The following is a 24,751-nucleotide window of genomic DNA, read 5'->3' on the forward strand; positions in this document are numbered from 1 at the left end:
AAGTTGTCATGTCTGATATCCCACAACGTGAGTGTACGATTGTTTGTTCATTTTCAGACAATCTGAATCATCGTGTGTCTAATTTTGCATGCAACAGGTTAAAATATTATTATTTATATGTTACATAAATATACCTGACCAGTTTCAAGAACTGCCATAATGACACTTCAAACTTTCGCAACCTGCTAATCAATCTCACCTCATCGTTCCCACTGATGATGGCTAATGAGAGAGGTGAATGACCATTGCAGAGTACGTCAGGATTAGCCTTGTGATCCAACAGCAGGTGGACTATTCTCGCCGCACTCTGAAACCAAACCAAAAGTGGCCATGAGGCTATATTTACAGTTAGTGCATAAAGTAATCTATATATACATGTATAAATCTAAGAGTTTGTGTTTTGCCATTGTGTTTTTGTACAGTCATACCAATTAAAATTTATCATGAAAAACACACACAGCACTGGATTTGATCTCAGGACCTCCAGGTCTAAAGGCGATGAACTTAACCATTAAGCTACAAAGAATATAATGGATTCATTGGGTAAATAGTCATTACATTAGTTAAGATACTTGTGCTTAATGCACTTACTAGCACCGTTGTATAATTTTTACCAATTATAAAAACCTCTGGTCTCTTTTTAATTTTTACTCCTTTAACAAACCTCGTAGTCGTCATCCCTTGAGCATGCGATGTGTAATGGAGTTCTCCCGAGTGACGGAGGCTCACAACTCTTAAAATCCCACTCATCGTCTCTGCTACACTCATCATCTGGGTCAAGATAGGAGTTGTCTGCCGTTGCTCTTGCGTCGGGGTCACTGAGGGCATTCAGTAGGTAATCAGTGATGAGAATACCTTCTTCACCAGGTGTACCTGCGGCTAGATGCAAGGGAGACAACCCTCCTTTCTGCAATAGACATAATCAAAGCAATGAAGTTATGTGATTTTCATGCTGTGACTGCACTATCTTCTTCTTTCGGCGTTTTGTCACCACGGCAAATTGTTTTCTTCCTGGTATAAGATTTAGAGTGATCATGTGATCATGAGATTTGGTACAGGAGTGATTGTGGTTGCATGCCTTTTCTAACACCACAGATGGTCATGTGACTCGAAGGTCATGTATCATGGTCATGAGACCCATGGTCATGTGACTCATGGTCATATGACTCATTGTCATGCGACTCGAAGCATCGACCTACTGATCATAAGCCGGTGCCCTAAGCGCCATATTGTACCTGTGCTAGTGTATTATACCTGTACTTTGTACCTGAACTGGTACATTGCATCTGTACCTGTATATTGTATCTGTACAGGTACATTGCACCCGTTCTTGTATATTGTACCTGAAGACGTATATTGTATGTGCACTTGCATGCGGTATCGGTACTTGTATATTGTTCAACTTTTTGTTTCATCAGAATTTATCCATCCTCAGTTGAGACTTATGGGTCAACAAACTTCAAGTAAAAGTGGACAAGCGAAATTTGCACATAATGGCTACATTTATGTATTTGACAAGATCCTTCAATCAAATGATGGCGATCTGAACATGAAAATTAATTTTTTTAATGTGTTTTGTATAAAAAGGTATTATGTGTGAAGTTTTATAAATAATTTAATGTTTCTTTACATTTTCTTGTTGTTATTATCATCGTGTTATTTATTTACTGTATATATGCATAAATCATTTCTTTGGTGTAAAAAAAGCAGTCCTAAAAAATCTGGCACCAAAAAGTTTCTACCAGAAAGTCCAGACCGTTTAAAGACACAATCACAACAATATGACTATTAAAGGAGTTACCTTCTCAGGTAGCCTGAGGTTAGCATCAGCACCTTTAAGTAGGAGGAGTTTAGTTGCTTCCATATCCCCTGCCTTAATAGTAAATACAAGAGCGGGCATTGGAACTGAGCAAACATTTGGGTTGGCTCCACGTCTCAGCAACAGCTTCATCGTCTCCCACCGCTCATTTTTCCTTTCATAAGATTAACAATATTTTTAACACTCTATTCACTGCTCCTCAAACTAGAAATATTTGTATGTATGTATGTATGTATGTATGTATGTATGTATGTATGTATGTATGTATGTATGTATGTATGTATGTACATGTATGTATATATATGTATATACATACATGTATAATGTATATGTACATATGTGATGTGACATCATGGCTTCACATTGACTTTTAAAGTAATGCTCACTAAAGAAAATGTAAAAATAATAGACGTGTGCGGTTGGCATCACTTCTAGTTAATGCTCTTTGATGTAATTGCTATGATCCTAGTGATGTCAATGAGGTTACCATAGTTATCAAGTAAACCTTTTTATATTATCATGAATTGTTTTGTTGTTGCTATGCTTTGCATTAATTTCATCACCTGTTTTTACAAAATGTTGACTTGAGTGTGTATAACAGCCAGAACAGAAAATGAGAAGAGAAAATGAAAATGATCTGGTGACACCAATATTAAAACTAGTAAATGAGCTGCATAATTCTTTGTAGATGGTCGCCCGGTACTAGACGTGCTCATAAGCTATGAAAGATCTAAGATCTATTTGTGCTAATTATGTACATTACAAAACTATTTAAAAAGTCTCAAGGTCATTTGCACGATGAGCAAATATATTTTCAAATGACTAGTTTCAGCGACTTGAGAAAAGATCGAGTGGGCACTTAACCCACCCAATGTCAAACATGACATAAAACGGCTGATTGATGCTTTGTCAAGATGCCAGCCAAATATCCCTGGCATTGTTTTGTATCATTAATGTACTAGTTCCCTGGCAGTCTAATGTGCAATGAAAGATTGCTAGGTGCAAAATTACTCAATTACCGAAAGCAAAAATCACATGTGACAAAGTGGTTGATGGGAGCAGGTAGTAGAGTGTCGGTCTACCAAATGTTGTGAGTTCGAATGCCGCCAAAAGCAATATTTTTCTAACATTGAGTGTAGCTTCAAACAGACTGATAAACACGGCTCTTATAGTAAAATTTATTACTGTGCTTGGTAGCCTGGGAAACAAGAGGTCATTTAATAACAAACTACAGTCTGGAGTCATCCAACATTGAGAAATCTGGTGAACATACATGTATAAATACTTGTGTTTAATAACAGTGGTTTTGTTTAATAACAATTGTTTTTAAATGATTTTATCGCTTTTAATTGTTATAACAATGACTACGAAAAATGCAACAGTGGGATAGCCACTTTCAAACATGTGAGTAGATGCAAAAATTTCTCTCTAAAATAGCTACTGCGCTACTCTGTGCTACATGTGCTACTTTTCAACATAAAATAGTATTTTAAGTTAATGCAAGAAACGTGAAGTGTAAGGTCATGAACTTTGAAGTCAAAATTTTAATTCATGACTAGTTGAAGTGGTAGGGTGCGAGTTCACCAGCAGGCCACTTCGAACTTATTTGAAGCATGGAAACACAGTGAATGTAACTAGCAATATATGGTATAGATATATATCAATATAGATATATTGAAATATATCTATACAATATATATTAGCTCGCATTCCTTAGAACACTGTTGCCGGTGAGTTCTCAGATATTGTCAATACAAGATGAATACTAGCATTGACCTAGAAAAATAACACAAAAGTAAGAAAACAGGTTCTATTCTCAAAATAATAACGTGCAAACTTTTTACAAGGAATCTGTTTGACTTTGAAAAATTGGTTTTAGATGATCGGGGAGTTGTTTTCGCATCAGATCCTACTGAGTGAACTCAACTGCCTTGTGTCACTTTGTATTTCTGCACTTCTGGCTTACAAATTATTATGTATTTTAGGTCACTTTGTGCGTAATATAATTCAAGTCTAATTCTAAGGTTTTAAAGTTAATTAGGTTACTAGTTAATGAGATATCACCAACATAGCACTTAGCGCAGCACTAACCGACCGAGAAATGAAAAATGGCTGCCGTCAGAACATTAGTTTCCTATGACATATTGATTGAAACTCCTAGTAATGAAGATAAAGATTAAACACTACTAAAAACGCTTTTCCCTAGCAACAAGAACTTTACACTTAAAACTATTGGTTTTTTTTATTCCTAACAAATATACACACTCTATCGGACTTGATGTACATTAAGCGCCTTCAGTTATCTCTTAAACATCACTTTATTGAAAGTGTAAAAACGTGATGAAAAAACTATTTACTCTATTTGATATCTGTTTTAATTATTGAGCTCTATAAGCTTGGAGTTTCAATATGATATTTAGTTCAAAAGGAGTTGTGCTATCTTAAGTACATTCACAGTTGATAGAACGTCATTAGTACAGTCTAGCATCAGGAGATTCTCTTGTATATACAAGATAAGGCTTCGAGGTATTAATAAACTCTACTTACATGGCTTTTCTTTTAGCAAGAAGTCGTGTTCTCTCTGTACTATTTGCAGACCCATCATCTCGTTTAGTTACCATATCATTGTGACTGAGTGCCGTCGCGCATCTGTCAATAAGATCTTCTTTGTCCTTGACCTTAATACTATAGTTTAACACACGTGCGTCGGAGTGGAACATGTCATCATTATTTGATATTTGAGACATCGCTTGAGAGGAGAGCACACTGATCTCATCCTGAAATATTCCGATCATAATGGAAATAATAAACTGTCTATTTGACAAAACAATTTTGTTTATGTAAGTTACTGTTTTCAGGAACAAGTAAGTCAACAAAATAATGTAATGTAAAAACAAGTAATGTAAGTCAACAAAAGAATCACAAATAATTGCAATTTAACCATAGTTAACTATGGAACGAAAAGTGTTAGACATCAAATTTTTTCATTTGCTAATAATAATGTTCGATTGTTTAACTTGTTTCATAGATCCAGCCGATATAGTTTACAGTAAAATAGCATCTTCCTCTCAAAGTCTTAGGTAAGAAAAACAGGACTTCATAAATCAAAGTTTTTGACTGCTTTCTCTAAATGTGCAAAAAACATTCTGAACAACATGTTCTACTGGCATTATACAAATAAAGCAACACAAAATCACATTAGTATTATCTATAACATAAATGATGATATATATCAATTATTCGTAATTTTAAATATTCATTTAAATTCTAACAATTGATTTCAAAAGAAGCTCACTAACAAAGAAAACTGACAGTGAGTATGAGAAGGTACAAAGCCATCAGTTACGATCAGCGTCTGAATGTCCTTAAATCTGATGAGCTAACTGTGTACGTAAATAGTTTTTGTTTAAAATACTCAGATCATATCTGCATTCTGCCTGACCATCTATTACATTCCTATTCCCCCAACAAATCTGCTACACCTCCTACCAGACATCAACACCTTGTCAGTTTACAAGCTTTTTCTTTCAATATTCATAACTTTACTTCACTAGTTTTTTTTTAAATTAAAATTTTTTTTATTGGCTAGTAACAATAAACTTCATATCTATTTCGTACATTGAAAACGTTTGACAGATTAAATACAGGACAAGAATTGTCCTTCCTTAACCTTCTTCATTTATCAGAAATATGGAAAGCAAGTTTCTAGAAAAATAGAAAAACAATTTATAACCAGCACTCTGAAGCTTAAACCTGACTGTGAATTACCGCGCAGATATAAATAAAGTTGAGTTTTTTAGCAAACACTCATGAGAAGACAACTTCTGCCTAATAGAAAATAAATTAAAGTACAGAGACATCAATGTAGGCCTGAAAAAATGCCAACTTGTCAATGATCTATGCAAACCTTTGTTGCTAACTTTTAATTGTGATAAATTCATAGAGTTGCTTTTCTTAGAGATGTCATAACTCAATGCAACTAGATTTTTATTTATTTTTAGACAAAAGTGAAATTTCAAAGCATTGCAGGTGGTTAGTGTTTCAAAAAAAGCATTTTTATAAGCTCATTGGTGAAGAATTGACAGACATATACATAGATTGCTTGACAAGGTTTAGCAAAAACATTGTTTGAACTTTGGGAATATAAGTCAAAAACTACCACCCAGCGAAGTTGTAATGTTTGCTACTAAACTAACTAATTTGACAGTAATAACAGATGTCTATGAAAACTAGCCAACTAAATTTAAAGCTGAAAAGAAAACCGAGCAGAAGCGAGCAAACAGAAATGAGCAAATGGGAAAGACGGAAGCAACGAGACAAAGGAAGAAACGAGGTCATACGTTTGTGTTCAAGACACGCAGACTAACTCGAGGTTTAGTCAACCTATTTGTTGAAATGCTCAGACGCTTCCTGTTTTTCTAAAAAGACAACATGGCTAGTTTGACATATTGTTAGGCTTACATTATGTTATATAAAGATAGCATGTATTGGCATGATAGGCTTATATGATAGGAATATCAGTTGTGTATATTCTGGGTAAACATACATGTCAGTGGTGTAGTGCTAGCCTAACTCTCCCTAACTAAGTTATGGTTAGAAATTTTTTGTGTTTTTCAAGTATAACTATAGTTAGGGTTAAAATTTTTTAGACTTAACCAATTCTCAAGGTATATTATAGCTCTATTTCATTGATTCAAGTACACTAATGCCGTTATAGTCGACCTTATATGGCCATTCAATATAAAAGCAGCATACAGTACAATACAGTGATGTAATATTCATGTAACATGACAAGATAGTGATCCTAATTGGTTGTCTACACACAAAGGCTAAGATCAGATTACACAAACCAATAGCAGTCAGCATTTGTACTCAAGGACCAAAGCATTGTTTTTTATTATTTTCTCAACTTATTTATTACTACAGATGTGCTCATTTCTCATATCATATGCATGATTTTAAAGCCCTGTAGGCTTTGGCGGCTAGGGCTTCGCCCCGGACCCCACTGGTGGCTTACAGCGCCCACTGGGCTCCCAGCTGTTCTGACTACCACTACATAGCGGTGGAGTCGCGTTGCGACTTTTGGTGCTTACATCCACTTGTCTCAACTTTACAGTTATGGTTACAAAAAGGTTAGCACTACATCACTGATACATGTATGTATAATTGTTAAACTCATAAGTTTCTTGTTTGAAACAAATATGGAATACAAATATTTATTATGGGAAATACAAAGCTTTACTAATCTACAAGATGCTCTTAGCAATTCTGATGAAAACAAAATTTACTAGAAAATTATAAAATGATTCGGATTTTTCCCAAATATTTTATTTACATATATTAGAGAGCCTGACTATCAGCAAGTACTTTACATCTATTAGATAACCTGACTATCATAAAGTTATTTACATCTATTAGAAAACCTGACTCCAGACTACTCTACATACTTCCAACATGAAGTTTACAAAATTTATTTAGACAAAACTTTCATGTAGTAGTTATGTAATAGAGTAAAAAACTATAATTTTATTTCAAACTTTTTGAATGTAGAAAACCTAGCTTGAAGAGTTTGCTCACCTCTTCTTCGTCAGTGGAAAGGCCATCAGGCTCGCTGATCTCTTTGGTGTTGCCAGTAATGTGAGATATTGCGGAGGGGCTTTTATATCTTTCACTTGGGTTCGGAGTAGCCATCTGACTCATAGCCTGAGATCCAGCTGCGCCGGTCATTTCTTCTGATGTGGTAGTCACAGCTGAACTGGTTCCAGCCTCTATCAAATTTTCAAAAAAGAATGTTGCGTAATTTATCACATCCTGTTTCACATGAAGCTTTGTTTATTTAAGGATTTTTACAAAAATGACCTAGACTTATGCTTCAATCCTAAAATTGTTAGTTTACCATTTCATTTTATTTTACCATCACTCTACTAAACTAGTCGAACAGCTATTTTCCAGATTGAAAACAATTAAATATTTTTATTTAAATAATATAATAAATGAATAATGAATATGAATAATACATAAAAAAGATAGTCATAACAGATAATAGCATGGATAGTTTTTTAAATATATAATGTAAAATACTAAACGTTTAAAGATGGTGCTGGTTAACCTGAAAACGGAACTTGCATTTTTTAATCACTCACTAGCAGCAAATGAAGCCAAGAATGCCCAATATCCTCCCAAATTCCCCATTATACAAGTTACAGCGGAGGAATTCTGACCTAGTTTCACATGTAATAGAGGTCAAGTGAGCTTAAGTGTAATGTAAGTGTAAAGCGTAAATTTAATCTATTTTAAATACTGAATTTTTATTGATTAACATTATTTATAAGAAAAAATTACATGTATGAACATCTACTGCAAATTTGAAAAATTTAATCATGATTTTTGTGCTATAACTGCTACTCAGAGTGAAAGGACAACTCCCGCTCCACTAGCTGTACATGTACAATTAAGTATTATGAAATCATGGTCCTTAAAACATACCGGAAGCTGGTGGAAGATTCTGTTGGTCTTTTCTAGATGCAAAGCCTGAGTCTCTCATAGTAGGGGATGGTGCCTTATTTTTTACCAGGTCCTCCTCTGGGTTTAGTTGTGAAAGCTGGTCTTTTGATGAAATCTTGTTTATTGAATTACTTAAAACCAACGCTACAAACATGCATAGAACAGAACTTAGGCTAATTTCTAGAAACATTTTTTGTTTTTAATACCTCTTTACCATAATATGTTATTAGATTTTTAGTACTAAAATAAAATAAAACAATTATAAAGACACTTCTATATATATTAAGTTAGAAGTGTATATGTTAGTAGAACTATTAGACTGATAGAAACAAAGATAACAGTATAAACAGCAGCAACAAAATAATAAACTAAGGTAAGTCAGCGATTTGTCGACCTTGGGAAATGCTAGTGATTGATCCGGAACTCGTGACAAACAAACTGCGTCTGTCTCGTCTCACATAGTGATAAAAGAACTCATCTGCATTGACTGACTGGATGGCAATCACCTCAATATAACCGTATTCATCCACTGAACACATGCAGAGAAAGGAAGACAGTCTTAACAGAGAGAACAAACGCAGGAAGATATAAGAGCAGCACATAGTTAACAAGTAGGTTTCTAATTACAAACTTTGTACAATTATTCTCCTTTATCGAGAACATCGAAAAATATTATATACATATTAAAAGATATAAAAAAATATATAATAGCAAAACATGTATATATTTTGCTATTATATATTTGGTTTAGATAATGTAAAAAAATATAGGGCCTGCATATATTTTTGATATAATGGGAAAAAAATTTGCTAACTATGTATATATTTCTCAAAGTCTGTTTTCAGTATGTCCAGCTATAACTATTATTAAAATCTTGGAATAAATAATCCTGGAATAAAGAATCCATACCGAAGAAGATTTGATCTCACACCCTCCTATTCACCAGTCCAACGCAGTACCGATTCGGCCACAGAGATTGATAGACTAGCTATGCCTTATATGTCGGTATATGAGAGCAAATACCATGACGCAGTCATGATATTTGCGTCATGCCATACGGTCATTAGAAGCCCTAGCTATTATTATGAAGCTTACTGAAATTTTCCATTGGCAATGTGCCAGGCTATCAGCAAGTGGCAGATAACTCTCATTACTTCTCATTCTTTAAAAACTGATTTTTAATACTCGGGCAACGCCGGGAAGCACAGCTAGTTTAAATTTATATACTTATATTCACGTAGCAAAACTATGAAAGTTATTCTTCTTTACAAACTATACGCTATACAAACTTTTACCATATCCATAAATTATATAGCAAAACTTTTAGAACATTGTTCAAGAGATTCTTAAAATGTGCTGCTTTTATCAAATGACTAACGCAGAGATTGCCAGATGTAATATCTACATTATTTTACTAGCTCACCTATTGCCTGATTCCAACTGGTATTAAAATGGGTGTTGCAGGAGTACATATCCTAGTAATACATAGTATATCCTTTTATGGTGAGAGGGTTTTATATAAGAAGCAGACAGAAGGACATAATAGCATAGTTGAGAGCTGATTATGCTTAGAGTGTCTGTAACCTGTTACTCATGTGAACACAGCTTAAGATTTTTATTATATGAACTAATTCAAAACATGGCGGACTATATCTACACTATATTTACTCTGTATATACGCTATATTAACACTGTATCTATACTACATGTATATCAACGCTATATCTACACTATATTTACACTATATCAAGGCTATATCTACACTATATCTACACTATATCAACACTATACCTACACTATACTTACACCATATCAACACTATATCTACACTATATCAACACTATATCTACACTATATTTACTCTGTATATATGCTATATCAACACTATATCTATACTACATGTATATCAAGGCTATATCTACACTATATTTACACTATACCAAGGCTATATCTACACTATATCTACACTATATCAACACTATACCTACACTATACTTACACCATATCAACACTATATCTACACTATATCAACACTATATCTACACTATATTTACTCTGTATATATGCTATATCAACACTATATCTATACTACATGTATATCAACACTATATCTACACTATATTTACTCTGTATATACGCTATATCAACACTATATTTACACTATACATGTATCTACACTATATCTACACTGTATTATACTAAGAATTTACTCAGCTCTCTTTGTTAAACATCTCTGATTTGTAAAAAGTTCTTTTAGCTATTTGCCTATTCCCCTATTTAGGCTATGTGGTTTTTAATGCTTCATGTAAAAACTGAAATATTAAGTAGCATTTTTAGGGCTTAGAGCAAATTTAATGACTTACATTACTGTGTATTATTATGTGAATATTTCTTTAACATGCAACAGTTTTGACATACGAAAATAGTTTTGTGATAGATTAACTTTGTATTTCAATGTCTAGCTGTACATATATTATCATTGTCATCATTACTACTACTAATGTAGTGTTTTATCACAACCTTTAAAGTTGATTGTTAGTGAGTCCCCACCTTAGCGAAGGGCCAGGGGGTTATTATTATTATTATTATTATTACTGTCAACGTATAGCCTGTTGAGGCCTTGTTCTTATCGCACCACCAAAATCTGCTATCATCTACATATTTCCTTGGTGTGTTGCAATGATGTTATTATTATCCTTACTATTTTTATCATTATTATTATTATCCTAGTTTTTATCACAGCTTAAGCTGGTGTTCTTTTTTTTCATCGACTCAGTTTCACTAGGTTGGGATGATCAAGACCTTCTAAGGATGTTAGCCAATCCTAAGTTAGTCGATTATTATTAGTATTATTATATATTATTAATAATGCGGCTCAAAATAAAGCAACTCTATTGTTATTCACCAGACTAACTTACCTGATCCATTAGTTTTTGGTATCAAATATTCCTTCTCGGCGATATTTTCTTTGAATGAATCAACTGGGTAATAGTAGACAAAACATTGAGCGAGAGCAGACAACCCCTCATCATTTAGCTTGTTCACGTCTGCACCAGCATCTAGCAGCATATTGATTATGGCCTGGTTACAGTTAGTCTGCAAAACAGCCAACAAACATGCTATGCCCGATGTTGAGTAAGGTTCTCATTCTACAAGGTTTTTGTTGTGATGAGTGATTTTATATTACGGCTAAAAATTGTTGCTGTGTTGCTATGACAATTGTTGCTATGTCGGCACACAAAATGAGTATAACTCTTACTGTTGCTAAATGTTTGGTAGCACTAAAAGCAACAAAGCTAACTGCGACAAACTTGTAACTAAAGTAACTATAACTAGGAACTTACAACTAATTATTGTTTGTTTAGTTTGTCTAGCCTAAGAACCTTTTGCCTGTTGAGGCTGGTACTTCAATAACGCACTCTAGAAATAGGTAAAAAATGACTCATAAATTAGAAAATCTTTAGATGAATTGCAGCAGAAGCGTGTTTTAGCAAAACAAGCATGTTATCTATGAAAATGCGACCTTGACCCTCAAAGGAGTATTTGCTGCTGTGACTGACTGAGAAAACTCTGACCATAAAGAATAAATAAAGCAACTGTTTCTGTCTATATTTATGAGGTTTTTTGAAGACTTATATGAAAACTGTTAAAAAAGGTTTATCACATTTGCATGTGCAACACCGAGTCAGTCAACAAATACACTAATTATAATGTAGGTTTGATAGAAAGTTGCTACAGTATTGAGCCTACCAGCTAAAGTTCTGTTTGAAAAACTTTATTTTAGGGAGCCTTTACCAGGTTGTAACTGATGCTAAAGATAATGGGTAAATACCTATAGAAAAAGTTAAAGGTAACCTTAAAATAATTGCAAAGAGATAAAAAAATTTTCTGGTTGCCTCAACTAGTAAATTTATAATGAAATATCTTACATAAGACAGAAGACAACTCGTAATCAGAATCATTGTTTTTAATCAGAATTAACAAGCTGACTTACTTTCTGCTGGTGTTCTTGCAATTGCGCAAATTTATTTTGTATCCTAAATCTTTTAGGGTAGAAACCAGCCACTTTTAACTCACAATTATAAACAAATACAAAAATGACCGCTAAATGAAAGTCAGAACTTTCACTTTTGGTCGGATCAAGGGTGGCACTAAAAATCAAATGATTTAAACTATCAATTTAAAGCAGCATTTTTTTTGAGAAAAATCATTTTTTTCGATCATGACTATTTCATAATGTTGGAAAAATCAATCTTTTTTGACATTCTTGTTTTATGCTTGTGTAGCAAATTTGTAAAAACTCATCGTGAATTGCAAAGTGTGATGAAGATAATTCACTGCCTGTGAAGTACAATGCTACAGAAAGACCTCAGAAGCTAGGAACTACGAGTTTATTTATTAACCTTCAAAGCAGGTTTAATTGTGAGTTGGCAACTGTATCTGGCAACTATATCTGGCAACTGTATCTGGCAACTGTATCTGGCAACTATATCTGGCAACTGTATCTGGCAACTGTATCTGGCAACTATGTTTTGTCATATAGAACATTTGATTTCTAAGCTGAAAATGCACTTGTTTACCATTGAAGTAATGTGCAGCAACAACATCACCTCTATATATCTACCGCCCCTTACCACTGCTGCCTGCAGAGGGGTGAATCCTGAGCAATCTGATACATCAGGAGACAACTCTCCAGTTAGTAAGAGGTTCTGAACAACATCTTTGTTGCCATTGAGGGAGGCCTCAATGAGCTCTCTTGACTTCTGTTCTAATGATCCAGCAGAAGACTTGAAGGCATCCCTGTTTCCTTCTTCAAACGGTTTTATACTAAATGAAAGCTCTTTTTCTGTCTTTCTGTGCCTATCATGCAGTATAGACTTAGATTTACCAACAAGCTTTCGATAGAGCTGTAAACTAGTGAATACTTATCTATAGAAACTAATTGTGAAAAACCACAAAACTAGACTACAACTATTCCTCTTAAGATAACAAAACTATTTCATGGAAACTTTAAATATAAGCTTTGTATTTTAACAAGCAGACACCCCAGAAATGCCAAACACGCCCAACAGACACGCCTATACATGCTCCGGGTGAAAGCTACAACTTGCTTTTCTAATTTGCATTCTTTTATTCTTATAAATTTCAAACAAATAAACAAACAAAACAAAGATGTTAATAAGCAATGTTTATTTTTGATCAGCCCAGTTATTCTTAGACTACAGAATGTAACAGATCAGCTCAGTTGGTTAGAGTGTCAGTCTGATAGGTTGAAAATGATGGGTTCAAACCCATAAGAAAATTTTCAAAATGAGAAACATTTAAGTTTCTCATTACGAAATTGTAATTAGCATAATTTTCATTCACACAAAGATTTTTTAGACTTCGGGGTGTTATCCCCAAAAGTTTGTTGAACCTAAAACCTGGATGAATATAAAAAAACATGCAAATTTTTACGCAGATTGTTGAAAAGTTAGTTTCCGTGGAGGAAATACCTACAGACAAACAGACAAATATGTCAATTAATTAATTGATATAATTGGTTAATTAAAATAATATAAAGGATATGATAAAAAAACTGTATACAGCGGTAATGAGCCGAGTGAGAGACTGTGTAGGCTTCTAGTAGTATGTCAATGAAATGTTGCACTGTCTAACTCTACCATCAGTGGCTGACCTCACTAGAGATAGTTAAACCAAGGGTGAGGAAGGATCAGAAATCAACTTTGTAAAGAATTGTTTCAACTCGATAAAAGACTTTTGAGATTCAAAAAACATCTAATTCAAAAAGACTAATATATCAATTTATATATCAGACTAGCTGTGCCTCCTGGCATTGCCAGGGTGTTAAAAAAACATCTTATAAACTAAGTGAGCTAATAAGCTTACTTATTCTAAGCTAGTAATTCCAGTAATCTAGTTAATAGGTGCTAGGCTTCTAATGGTGGTAGGCCATGACGTTGCATCAGCATTGTTGTCTAGCTACAGCTATTCTAATAACATCATAAGATTTCCTTTAACTTATATTATTAGCACAATATGAGTAAACTGAGTCAGTACTTGCATCTAACCTGTGAACATATTTCTGTATGTCTATTAGAATAGGGGTGCTGTTTATTGCTTCTACCGTGTCAGCCTCTTTAGTACCTTCTTCACCAAAGAACTCCTTTTCAAAGACTTCACAATCCATAGCAAGACTAAAGTACACAAATATACTGGTATACAGGATTATGAGATAATATAATTAGCAATAATATTATCTCCGAAACACATACATGTTTTTTTAAATAGCAGAGTATTAATTTATTCAGAAAATGCAGTGAAAAATATTACATTACTGTTGAATAAATAGAGCAGCTATTTTTCATGTGTAGTTATGTTGTAAGCACACACAATATTATTACAAATGGTATTCGATTGAATAATTTACTAAGTTGTTTGCAGAATATATAAGCCAAATTTCTCATCAAGCAATTCAAATCTATCCCGAATAATGAAGTATTATTTTTAGTCAAAGGAAGTGCAATCTTTTGATTTGTAAACTGTTTACTTCTACTAACTTGAAAATTAAATTAGAAGATCAAAATTGACACTAAATTTGAAGTCTTCTTTTAAAAAAAAACTATGATAAATAGCAAACAGCAACAACAACAGTTAAAACAATACTAATATTACTCATAAACCTGCTTTGCTATAATATTATGAAAATTTATGGCTACAATAATTATATTAAATATATCTTACATTGAAATACACATTTATATAATTTTTCAAAATAAAAAACTTAATGAAAATAAAAAGTACACTTTACACGCTTTCACTTTATACAATTTAAAGGCTTTGTTGATGGAAACAACTAGCTCAGTGCTAGGCTTCATTGAATGATAGCGTAAGGTTTAACTTTTTAAAATTTTTCTACTTAGTAACACCATGAATACATCTATATATGAATAAAACGGCTTCAGGCTGAGAAAGGAGAAGAATTTGACGTATTTTTTGCGAGCTTAAACTGATTTGAAACTGTCAAAAAATTTATTATAAGTAATTTAAATGAAAAGCGAATCGAGAAGTTTGAAGTAATCTGCTCACCCAAACAATACTTTCCTTATGCTCTAGTAGTCCGGTGGGACATGCGTAATGAGTATTTGCTCAGTCATTTGGCAATACGGATAGAAAATATTAAAAATATGATTTAACGTAGTTCTGTCCTAACATTGCTTATGACATAAACAACGCGTACGATTGTGCACCAGTATCCAGAGTGCAGGGATGAATATGCTTTGTTCTGCTTGTGGTGGAAGAGTATAGCATCAATGTGTAACACAGTTTCAATTATACGCTATTTTGGTTGTACCTACCGGTTCTCACTCTGCCACCTGTTTGAGTTTATTAAATTTTTTGACTTTCATTATGGTTCCAAAGTGCAAGACAGACTTTTCTAATGGTCATACATCACAAAAAGGAAAGGCTATCATCATGGGGTGAAGCTAGATATTAATAAGTGTACAGAGTAATTTATTCAGGATGTTCCGACTCACACTGGTATTCGCCAGGGCTTGAGAATGGATGAACGTCGTAAGTCGAGGACCACTCATATTTTGACTAAACCGTTAAATGAATTACATAAAGTTACATAATCTTTTTAAATCCGATTCAGTGATCAGTAAAGAGTTAATTTAAACTATAATCTCAAACATTACAGTTTTTTAAGAATTTTCATAAAGAACTCTAGCCATTGTTTATCTATATTTTTTATCGTTATCCAATCAAAATACATTTTGCATACATATTAAATTTATTCATTTTTCATTTTGCAAAATTTGAGCTACACCGGGTCGAGTACTTCCTGTACTGAGTAGGTATAAGCACACTCTCGATCGTGAAGTTCTAAGCTCACTGTACAACAATGTTCCCTCCCCTAGCAACTAAACTGTCAGTATTACAGACGTACCTCTCTGGATGAAGAGAATCGCTGAAGATGCCTTTGCTATTTTCCTCCAAATGCTCATTTCCCTTGTAGTTGAAGGCTGGGGGAGGATGAATGATATGCTCTAAAACCTCGTTCCTGCAACATTTAACTCAATGACATTCTACATGTAGATCTGATACATGCAAATAGTTAGACTTAAAGCATTAGTGTTCCTAGTTTTGGCACGGTGCCATAAAGCATTTTAACCAGTTTTTTCAAAAGTTTTTTAGTTGGAATAATTGAATGTTTGACAAAAGGTGTTTTAAAGTGCAAATATTGGCAACAAGTAGACAACATTGTGACATAACAATAAAAAGAGAATATGTAAAACATGGCTACTACATTCAATATCTGTGCAATGTCATGTACTATGCCAAATGGCAGTTCTTCATAAAATTTTAGACTAAAATTTTTGTCTAAATTTTTCGATTTTATTTTGTTATGTATTAGCACTAAGTTCTCTTTTCAATTAAAATTTTATTTAATTATTCTCAAAATTTATCAAACTTTTGTATACCTTTTACTATTTTCCATAAACCATTTTGCCATTATGAATGCCAACTATCAATAATTTGTTACAGAAATACTCAGATTATGACAAGACTAGCTTGCCAATGCCTAAGATTTCTTTTATTTTGAATCCCGTAGCCTGCAGATTGGTGTTTAAGAGTCTGGTTCACAGGTAGCGGATGATAAATACCAAAACATTTTGTCATAGCTGATAATTGACAAGGAATAATGAAGCATAATGTGTACATATATGTAAAGACTACCACTTAATTTGTATATTACATAGGAAGGTGATACAGTTATTGCAAGATTTGTGACCACTAGCTTTTCACTAACAATGAAAATTTTCACAACTTTCAAGTTAACTTTGTAAGTCAAAGGGGTTTAACATCGAGTTCTCCTCAAGCCGCCTAAATAAGATCACTCTCAGTCTAATACTCTTTAACTAATGGAAAACCTAGCAGTGCCCACAATTTATTCCAATCTTTAATCAAATAGCCCGTAGGTAGATGTTTAGCAGGCTGGTTCTCAGGAAGCAGCTGAAGTTTGTAAACCAAATACTTTTAGTGACCTGGCGGAAGTCACGCATCGTATCTGTGTTAAGTTTGGATAAAATCAGACAAAAATGTGGAAATGCATAGCTTTTATATGGACTAACACACAGAGACTATGATAAAGTGTGATTTGATAATACACTAGCTGTACTACCCGACCTTGCCCGGGTAATAAAAAAGTCTTTGGACAGAAAATTGATTTGTATTTAACATATAACAACATTTTCCATTCTTACTTTCAAACTACATATCATGAGAGAAGTGTTTTGTGTAGTTGAAATAAATTAAGAGAAAAATAAAAACAACTGTAAAGGTTTGAAAACTTTTTCAAACAACAGTAACTTTCAAGCTAGTAGCCTGGCACATTGCCAATGGAAAACTCTAGTAAGCTGCTTAATAAGATAGGCTTCTAATGGCGGTAATAACTTTGTGTCTGCATTGTTGTCCAGCTACAACTATTCTAATAATTGCTATCAACCTAGACAATCAAATCTAGAATACACATACGGACATACTTTGAGAAACATATATATACAATGTATATAGAAGCAAAAAATAGGCAATTTTACTAATTAAGCATTCAGATATTTTTACAGTAGACTGTTACAGATAGGCAGTATTTGATCATTTATGTGATTACGCAATAAAATAATACATTCCTGATTGCATGAGGGCTTCAGCTAAGATTTTATGACCTAACCGACCATTCGATGCTCGCATACAATAGACATCTACTCACTTATTGTAATATCTGTCTTCCAGTTGAATCATATGTTTATGGTCATCAACACAGTAGTCCAACTCTTTGTGATGTCTCATAGAGAATCTGTCTTCCAGACATGAGAGCAGTTTAACCAGTCGCTCGCCAAGCCAAATGCCGACATCCTGTCTTCCGTCGGTGTATGTCAGAACTCCCGGACCAAATCTTTCATCCTTCTTGTATAGACCCTGTAGAAATGAATATTTACTATAATAAGAGCCGTGTCTGTCAGAAGTCAAGGTTGCAGGTCGAAAAAAAATTGCATCAAGCAGGATTTGAACTCATGACATTTGGCTGGGCAACCTGTTGCGCTACCACCTGAACCAATTAACCGCTCATTAGCAGTACGGAATATTTGTATGTATAGTTAATTTCTGTCCGTCCCTCTGTCCGAAACTACTGTTCAAGGTTGGGAAAAAATTTATCGAATGGGAACCAAACTCATATAGTCGGCCTAGCGGCCAGGCACCCTATCAACTGCACCACTCTACCGCCTTGCAGCCTAACTGAATAATTGTAGGGTTATTACACTTGATGGTCTCCCATGGTGCACTGGACTGCCTGGATACTCGTATAATATAACAGGAGAGTCTGAAAGATGTGCTCAATATAACTATTTATTGGGTATTAAAAATACCTTAAATGTCATAACATTGTCAGTGTTATAACAATCAGATCCAGACTTTTAGTTTATCTTTGTATAACAGACTTTTACACAGGCAATTAGTTAATTTGCTCATTTGAGCTATGTCAAGAATTGTCTTCTCTTAGGAGTAAAGTGCACAAATTGCTGGATATTTTTAGTTTGGATCCATTTAAACATATTTTTAATTAATGACTGATGACCAGTTTGTTTTTAAATTGAGTTCCATATAAAAATACTGACACATTATGAAGTATTTGCACTAATATTTTTTTACAAGAATGACGTTATCATTTGTTAACACTTATTAAAATAAAAATGTCAATGATAAGGAGACCGTAAATAATCATTTAGATATAAAACTTTTAAATGCATAATCAAATGTCTATTTAAATACCTAACCTATTGTTCTGCATTTAATTATAACACGTTTAAATGCAGAAGTATATGATTCAACATAATTTTTACTATAATGAGCCGTGTCCATTCGTAGCCACCCTTAGCAGTTAGGAAAAGATTGCTGGCAACCAAAGTCGAACTCGCGACTTTCGACTTGGCAGACTCACACTATACCACCTGCAAAAGTTGATTGCCTTGCCACATAACAGGAATAATTACGCAATTAGCTATCACAACTGAAAATCTCTCATGGCATACCGAACTGCCAGTGTACGAGTGCTAATATTTTCTAAATTTTTACAAATGACTGTCAATATACATGGTTCTGCAAAAATTGTTTTCACATTCAGTTCGGTGAGACATTTTCATCACCACATCTCAATTATAACCTTGAATGTACGTACATGGTCCGGAGAAAATGTATCTTTGAGAGTTTTCGAAGTTATCTATTTATAGAAAAACACTAGCAATAGACAATACATCATAGCTTAATATTGTTCCATTTTTGCTAGCTCGCTAGTAGCCCGCATTCTAAGATAAAAAAAGGATCGGTTTGCCTTTGTGACTTTAAGCTAAGATCATGGTCTTACTAAGATTTCATTTTTTACCAAACACCTTTTCTAAGCAACCTCTAAAACCGCCAACACTCCTATCCATACCAAAAGCTGTTAGGCTATTGGGTGTTAACCAATCACTTTGTGATTGTTAAAAACATGCCAAGTCAAGTCGAGGCTCACCTCAAAAACGTTGCCATTGCTGTAGGTAAACTTGCCATAGCCCTCTCTTCTGTCTGTGTAAAACTGGCCAAGAAAACTAGAGCCGTCTGCCCAAATGTAGTGGCCTCGACCATGCCGACGGTCTCTGAAGAACAGACCTGTGTATTTCTGTAAAGAGAGGAACTCATATTACCACCTATTGTACTCCTTACCAAACAGAAGCCAAAAAACTTGTGTCTAATTTGAGCTGCTGAATAGCTGCGAAAGAGTTGAGAAAATTACCAGCAGTTAATTAGCAAACTGAACTATACTGAGGCCGAAAGGTCCATGTTTTAATTTAAAGATGCCCGATACACAATACAACATCATAAGAGAAGTAGATATCAGAGACCCCATGTGGCTAAAGCAATGTCTTTATATATATGGATGACTACATCAATCATTAGTTTTCAAAGGTAAAGACTTGTTTGAGCAATTCCTTCAGGATCGAGCATGACATCTGTTTAGCTTACTGCAAGCTAAAGCGGTGCATGTTTGTAAGAGCAATGTTACACAAACAATGGCTCTGTGATCCATAATTGCTTGGCTGGAAATGTCTGAATCTAGTGGTAAAAGAACCTCCACAACTGTAAACATGCTCAGTTATAGGCATGCCCAGTTGCAGAGAACAATTTACAGTTGGATGTCATTCCTGTCAACACTAGTGGCCTTTTTTGGGTATTGAACCCCCAACCTGTTGTTTGCTGGTCAGGCGCTAGGGACCGCTAGACGACCGGGTTTAGTAAAACGTGCGATGCGTGATGAATTGCGTGACACTGCATGATGGCTAAATTCATGTCGGATTGTCATAAAATTGCTCCCAATGGCTTACCAGATGCATTTTAAGTAATATCTCAACAAACCAGTGAATTTCTTTCCAAGTGCAAATTATTTTCAAGCTAATACAAGTCGAAGTTTTTAAGCAAGTGTGAATATGATTGCTGGCAATTTCTAATAAATTTCAAAGTGTTTTTAGCTAGTTTTAGTACATTTTGGACCAATTTTGACCCTCATGCATTTTTCTAGTTTGTTGAGATTTTTCTCAAACTAGGAAAATGCGTGAAGATCGAAATTAGTTCAAAATGTATTAAAACTAGCTAAAATTGTCAGGAGTTATCATATTCACACATGCTTTAAACAAAACTCCGACATGTATTAGCTTGAAAATAATTTAAACTTGGAAAGAAAATCACTGGTTTGTTGAAATATTACTTAAAATGCATATGGTAAGCCTTTGGGAGCAATTTTATGACGATCTGTCATGATTTTACCCTTTAAGCAGCGTCCCGCAATGCTTCACGCATCGCACGTTTTACTAAACCCGCTAGACCATGGTTGCTTGAGGTATAAATGCATTTCTGAATAAGAAAACTAAAACAACTCTAAGCAGCCATCTTAAAACATGGTTTCAGTAAGTCATCTATGTTTTTACGAAACCCTCTAATTAAAAAATTATGCTGTCATAAAAGCAAGCATGAAGAAAACTTAAATAGTCAAAGCTAAGTTTCTATTTTGGGATTCACAGTTGCACAGACAAATAAATAAGACATTGATTTCAACTCACACATTCTTCACACAAGGTGGCAATGATCATGCACATTGTCGACACACTTTGGACTTGTCTTACCTCAAAAGCGCTGTATGATAACTATGAATATTATTACTTATTAACAACCCAATAATGAATAAATGTCTCTAACAAAAACACAACTTTATTCAAGAATGGTATAAACCAAGCTTTACGACTGCCATAAAATAGATGAAACATATAAGTACACAGAATTTCTATTGCTTAGTTTATGATGACGCTGTTGTTACCTAGGTGTCAACCATGTACTGTATTCACAGAAGCAAAAATGCTTTAATTTGGTTTAAAAAGTTTAAAGAATAAAAAAAACTCATACAAGGGCTTTTAGATTACGCCAAATTTTTTGCGAAAGCTATCGATTTTCAAATAATTGTTGATAATTCTGATGATATTATCAAAAAAGTTCAAATTATCAACAGAACTCAATCTAGCATGAATATAATTTTAAGGCTTACAGATCCATCTTGCCAAGTTTGGGTGCCTTGACCGTGTCTCAAATCATCACTAAACACTCCCTCATACAGACTGCCATCTGGCCACTCTTGAACTCCTGTAGATCAATAGAGCGAGTTCATCAAACTTTTATAAAGAAACTAAAGTCGACAAGTACTCAATTTGCTTAAACAACGTGAAGCTTTGTACCTGAGGTTGCGCTAGTTATATTTTAATAAAAAATTTGCAAAAAACTCCCTAAAATCTTAAAATTTTGTTAAAAAAAGTTATGCTAAGAAGGACTGGCAACTTCACAACTCCATCGGCAATAGCAAAATTGTGGATTTGTTGTTTATAAAACAAGTTTATATATAAAAAAATTGTCAAAAATAATATAAATTCAAAAAATTTGTAAACAAAAAGCTATTGACAACAAGTAATTAGGCTCTATAAAAAATATTTGCCAATATTTCTAAGAGTTTTATAGATTTTTCCATTCTCTTGACAAATAATGAAAAAAAAGACACTGAATTTTATTATGTAAAAACAACAAAGTGTCAAAATTGATCAAGAGCAAATCAAATAATTGTATTCAATTGTAAATCAATTGAAATACTGGCAAAAAAATTAAAGTAATAATGGTAAAGCGAACTTGCAGCTCACAAGAGCAGACGGTTAGCACTTTTAAACTCAATAAAAGCTTGTTGATACAAAATCACTTCTTCCATACTTCGAATGGGTTCGGAGTTGCTTGCTGCCGATGAATTCAGACCCTACCATTTCGATGACTTGGAGTTGTACTATATAGACCTTTCCAAGATTTTCAATGTATCCCTCAGAATGAAACTAGTTAAAGTAGAGTAGCTCTCTCCCAGCGAATGCCTTCACACATATTTAGTGAAACAAAATGGAGTCAGTCGAATACTTTCCGATTTTACGGTTCTATGATTTGGACTGGAAGCAACTTCGACCCCATTTGAAGCGTGGAAACATTTCCCAAAAAATAAACCAAAAAAATAAAAGATAGGTAAAACATAGCAATTACAACTTACCTTGCCCTTCACGGCGATTATCCGCGAATTCTCCTTCATACTTGGCACCATTCGGCCAGTGGAAAGTTCCGGAGCCTTTTCGTCTTTTGCCTTCTACTTTACCGACATACTTGGCTCCAGTGCTGTACTCTATGCAGTCACTAGAACTGTTGGCCGTCCTCAGACGAGGTAACGGTGAAAATGTCATTCTGCAAGTTGGTGAGTCTTGTTAGTTATGAATGTATAATAGTAGACCAATGTTAGATATGAATGTATAATAGTAGACTAATGTTAGATATGAATGTATAATAGTAGACCAATGTTAGATATAAATGTATAATACTAGACTAATGTTAGATATGAATGTATAATACTAGACTAATGTTAGATATGAATGTATAATACTAGACTAATGTTAGATATGAATGTATAATAGTAGACTAATGTTAGATATGAATGTATAATAGTAAGCCAATGTTAGATATGAATGTATAATACTAGACTAATGTTAGATGTGAAGGTATAATACTAGACTAATGTTAGATGTGAATGTATAATAGTAAACTAATGTTAGATATGAATGTATAATAGTAAACTAATGTTAGATATGAATGTATAATACTAGACTAATGTTAGATATGAATGTATAATAGTAGACTAATGTTAGATGTGAATGTATAATACTAGACTAATGTTAGATATGAATGGGTAATACTAGACTAATGTTAGATATGAACATATAATAGTAGACTAATGTTAGATATGAGTGCATAATATTAGACTAATTTGGATATGAATGTATAATACTAGACTAATGTTAGATATGAATGTATAATACTAGACTAATGTTAGATATGAATGGGTAATACTTCACTAATGTTAGATAAGAATGTATAACTATAGAAAGACTAAACTCTTGAAGTTAAATTGCTTGAGTTTTATTACGTGGCATATTAAGAAAACTAAAATCTGGAAACCCACTGAATAAATTTGGTGTTTTTGTAAAGCTTTTAATAGCTTGAAAAAATGTCGTCCAATTGCTCAAGGCATTACACTAAGAAAATTTTCAAGTGTATGTATTACAGATTTTAATTTTTTTGCCATATTGTACACTTGATTATTTTTAGTTATAATACCAGCGTATTCAATGTGACTAAATACATAATTACTTTGTTGATGAAATGATTGTAAATAAAATAGTAGGTAAAACTTATTTAATGATTCTATGTAAAACATCTCACTTTTCTTCTCTATGCAATTGTTTTATATCAACACCACAAATAGCGCTAGTAATAACATTCTTGTATTTTTGAAAGGTTTAGTATTTATGATACAGCGTTATTATTCTATAGCTTAGATGCTTTGTATAACTAGTTCTTGTAGCTAGCAGTTGTTTCTTTAACTAAAAATCTAAGCAAAATAATGGAAAACTACACAAAACAATTTCAGATACCTTCCAACTATACATTTACAAAAAAACTAACACTGCTTTGATAGTTAAAAAACAAAGTGTTGCATATTTAATAATTAAGCAAGTTTAACACCACGCTCGTATATATGCTAATAATTTGAGTTTGTTTTTATCGATCACAATTCTAAAAATATATTTACACTGAATCAGTATATGTCTCGATGTATGTCTAATTTTGGTTTGCTGCAGTTCAATGTTAAAAGCACAATTTGAGTTAATATCAAAGTTTTTATATGGCACAAATTATTTTTTTTTATTTTGCAAAATATCACATTGAGCATTAACTATCATCTATGACACTTACATTTCATGAACC

General features: G+C 33.5%; 1 protein-coding gene across 1 annotated transcript in view; it reads right to left on the reverse strand.

Moving 5' to 3' along the window:
• LOC137402640 (ankyrin repeat and MYND domain-containing protein 1-like) overlaps positions 1-23,172 on the reverse strand; it is a 37,325-nt gene extending 14,153 nt beyond the window's left edge. Inside the window, exons 1-15 of the mRNA XM_068089145.1 lie at positions 22,986-23,172; positions 21,957-22,051; positions 19,896-20,042; positions 18,096-18,304; positions 16,275-16,388; positions 14,395-14,520; positions 12,958-13,183; positions 11,242-11,419; positions 8,306-8,467; positions 7,397-7,587; positions 6,187-6,237; positions 4,367-4,596; positions 1,802-1,973; positions 665-907; positions 200-307 (exon numbers count right to left, since the gene is read on the reverse strand). Coding sequence (XP_067945246.1) covers positions 200-307; positions 665-907; positions 1,802-1,973; positions 4,367-4,596; positions 6,187-6,237; positions 7,397-7,587; positions 8,306-8,467; positions 11,242-11,419; positions 12,958-13,183; positions 14,395-14,520; positions 16,275-16,388; positions 18,096-18,304; positions 19,896-20,042; positions 21,957-22,051; positions 22,986-23,172 — 2,439 coding nt within the window. The remainder of the gene's footprint in view (positions 1-199; positions 308-664; positions 908-1,801; positions 1,974-4,366; positions 4,597-6,186; positions 6,238-7,396; positions 7,588-8,305; positions 8,468-11,241; positions 11,420-12,957; positions 13,184-14,394; positions 14,521-16,274; positions 16,389-18,095; positions 18,305-19,895; positions 20,043-21,956; positions 22,052-22,985) is intronic.
• Positions 23,173-24,751: the final 1,579 nt, after the last annotated feature.

This window comes from Watersipora subatra, chromosome 8, assembly GCF_963576615.1.
Source record: "Watersipora subatra chromosome 8, tzWatSuba1.1, whole genome shotgun sequence".
Classification (NCBI taxonomy): Eukaryota; Metazoa; Bryozoa; class Gymnolaemata; order Cheilostomatida; family Watersiporidae; genus Watersipora; species Watersipora subatra.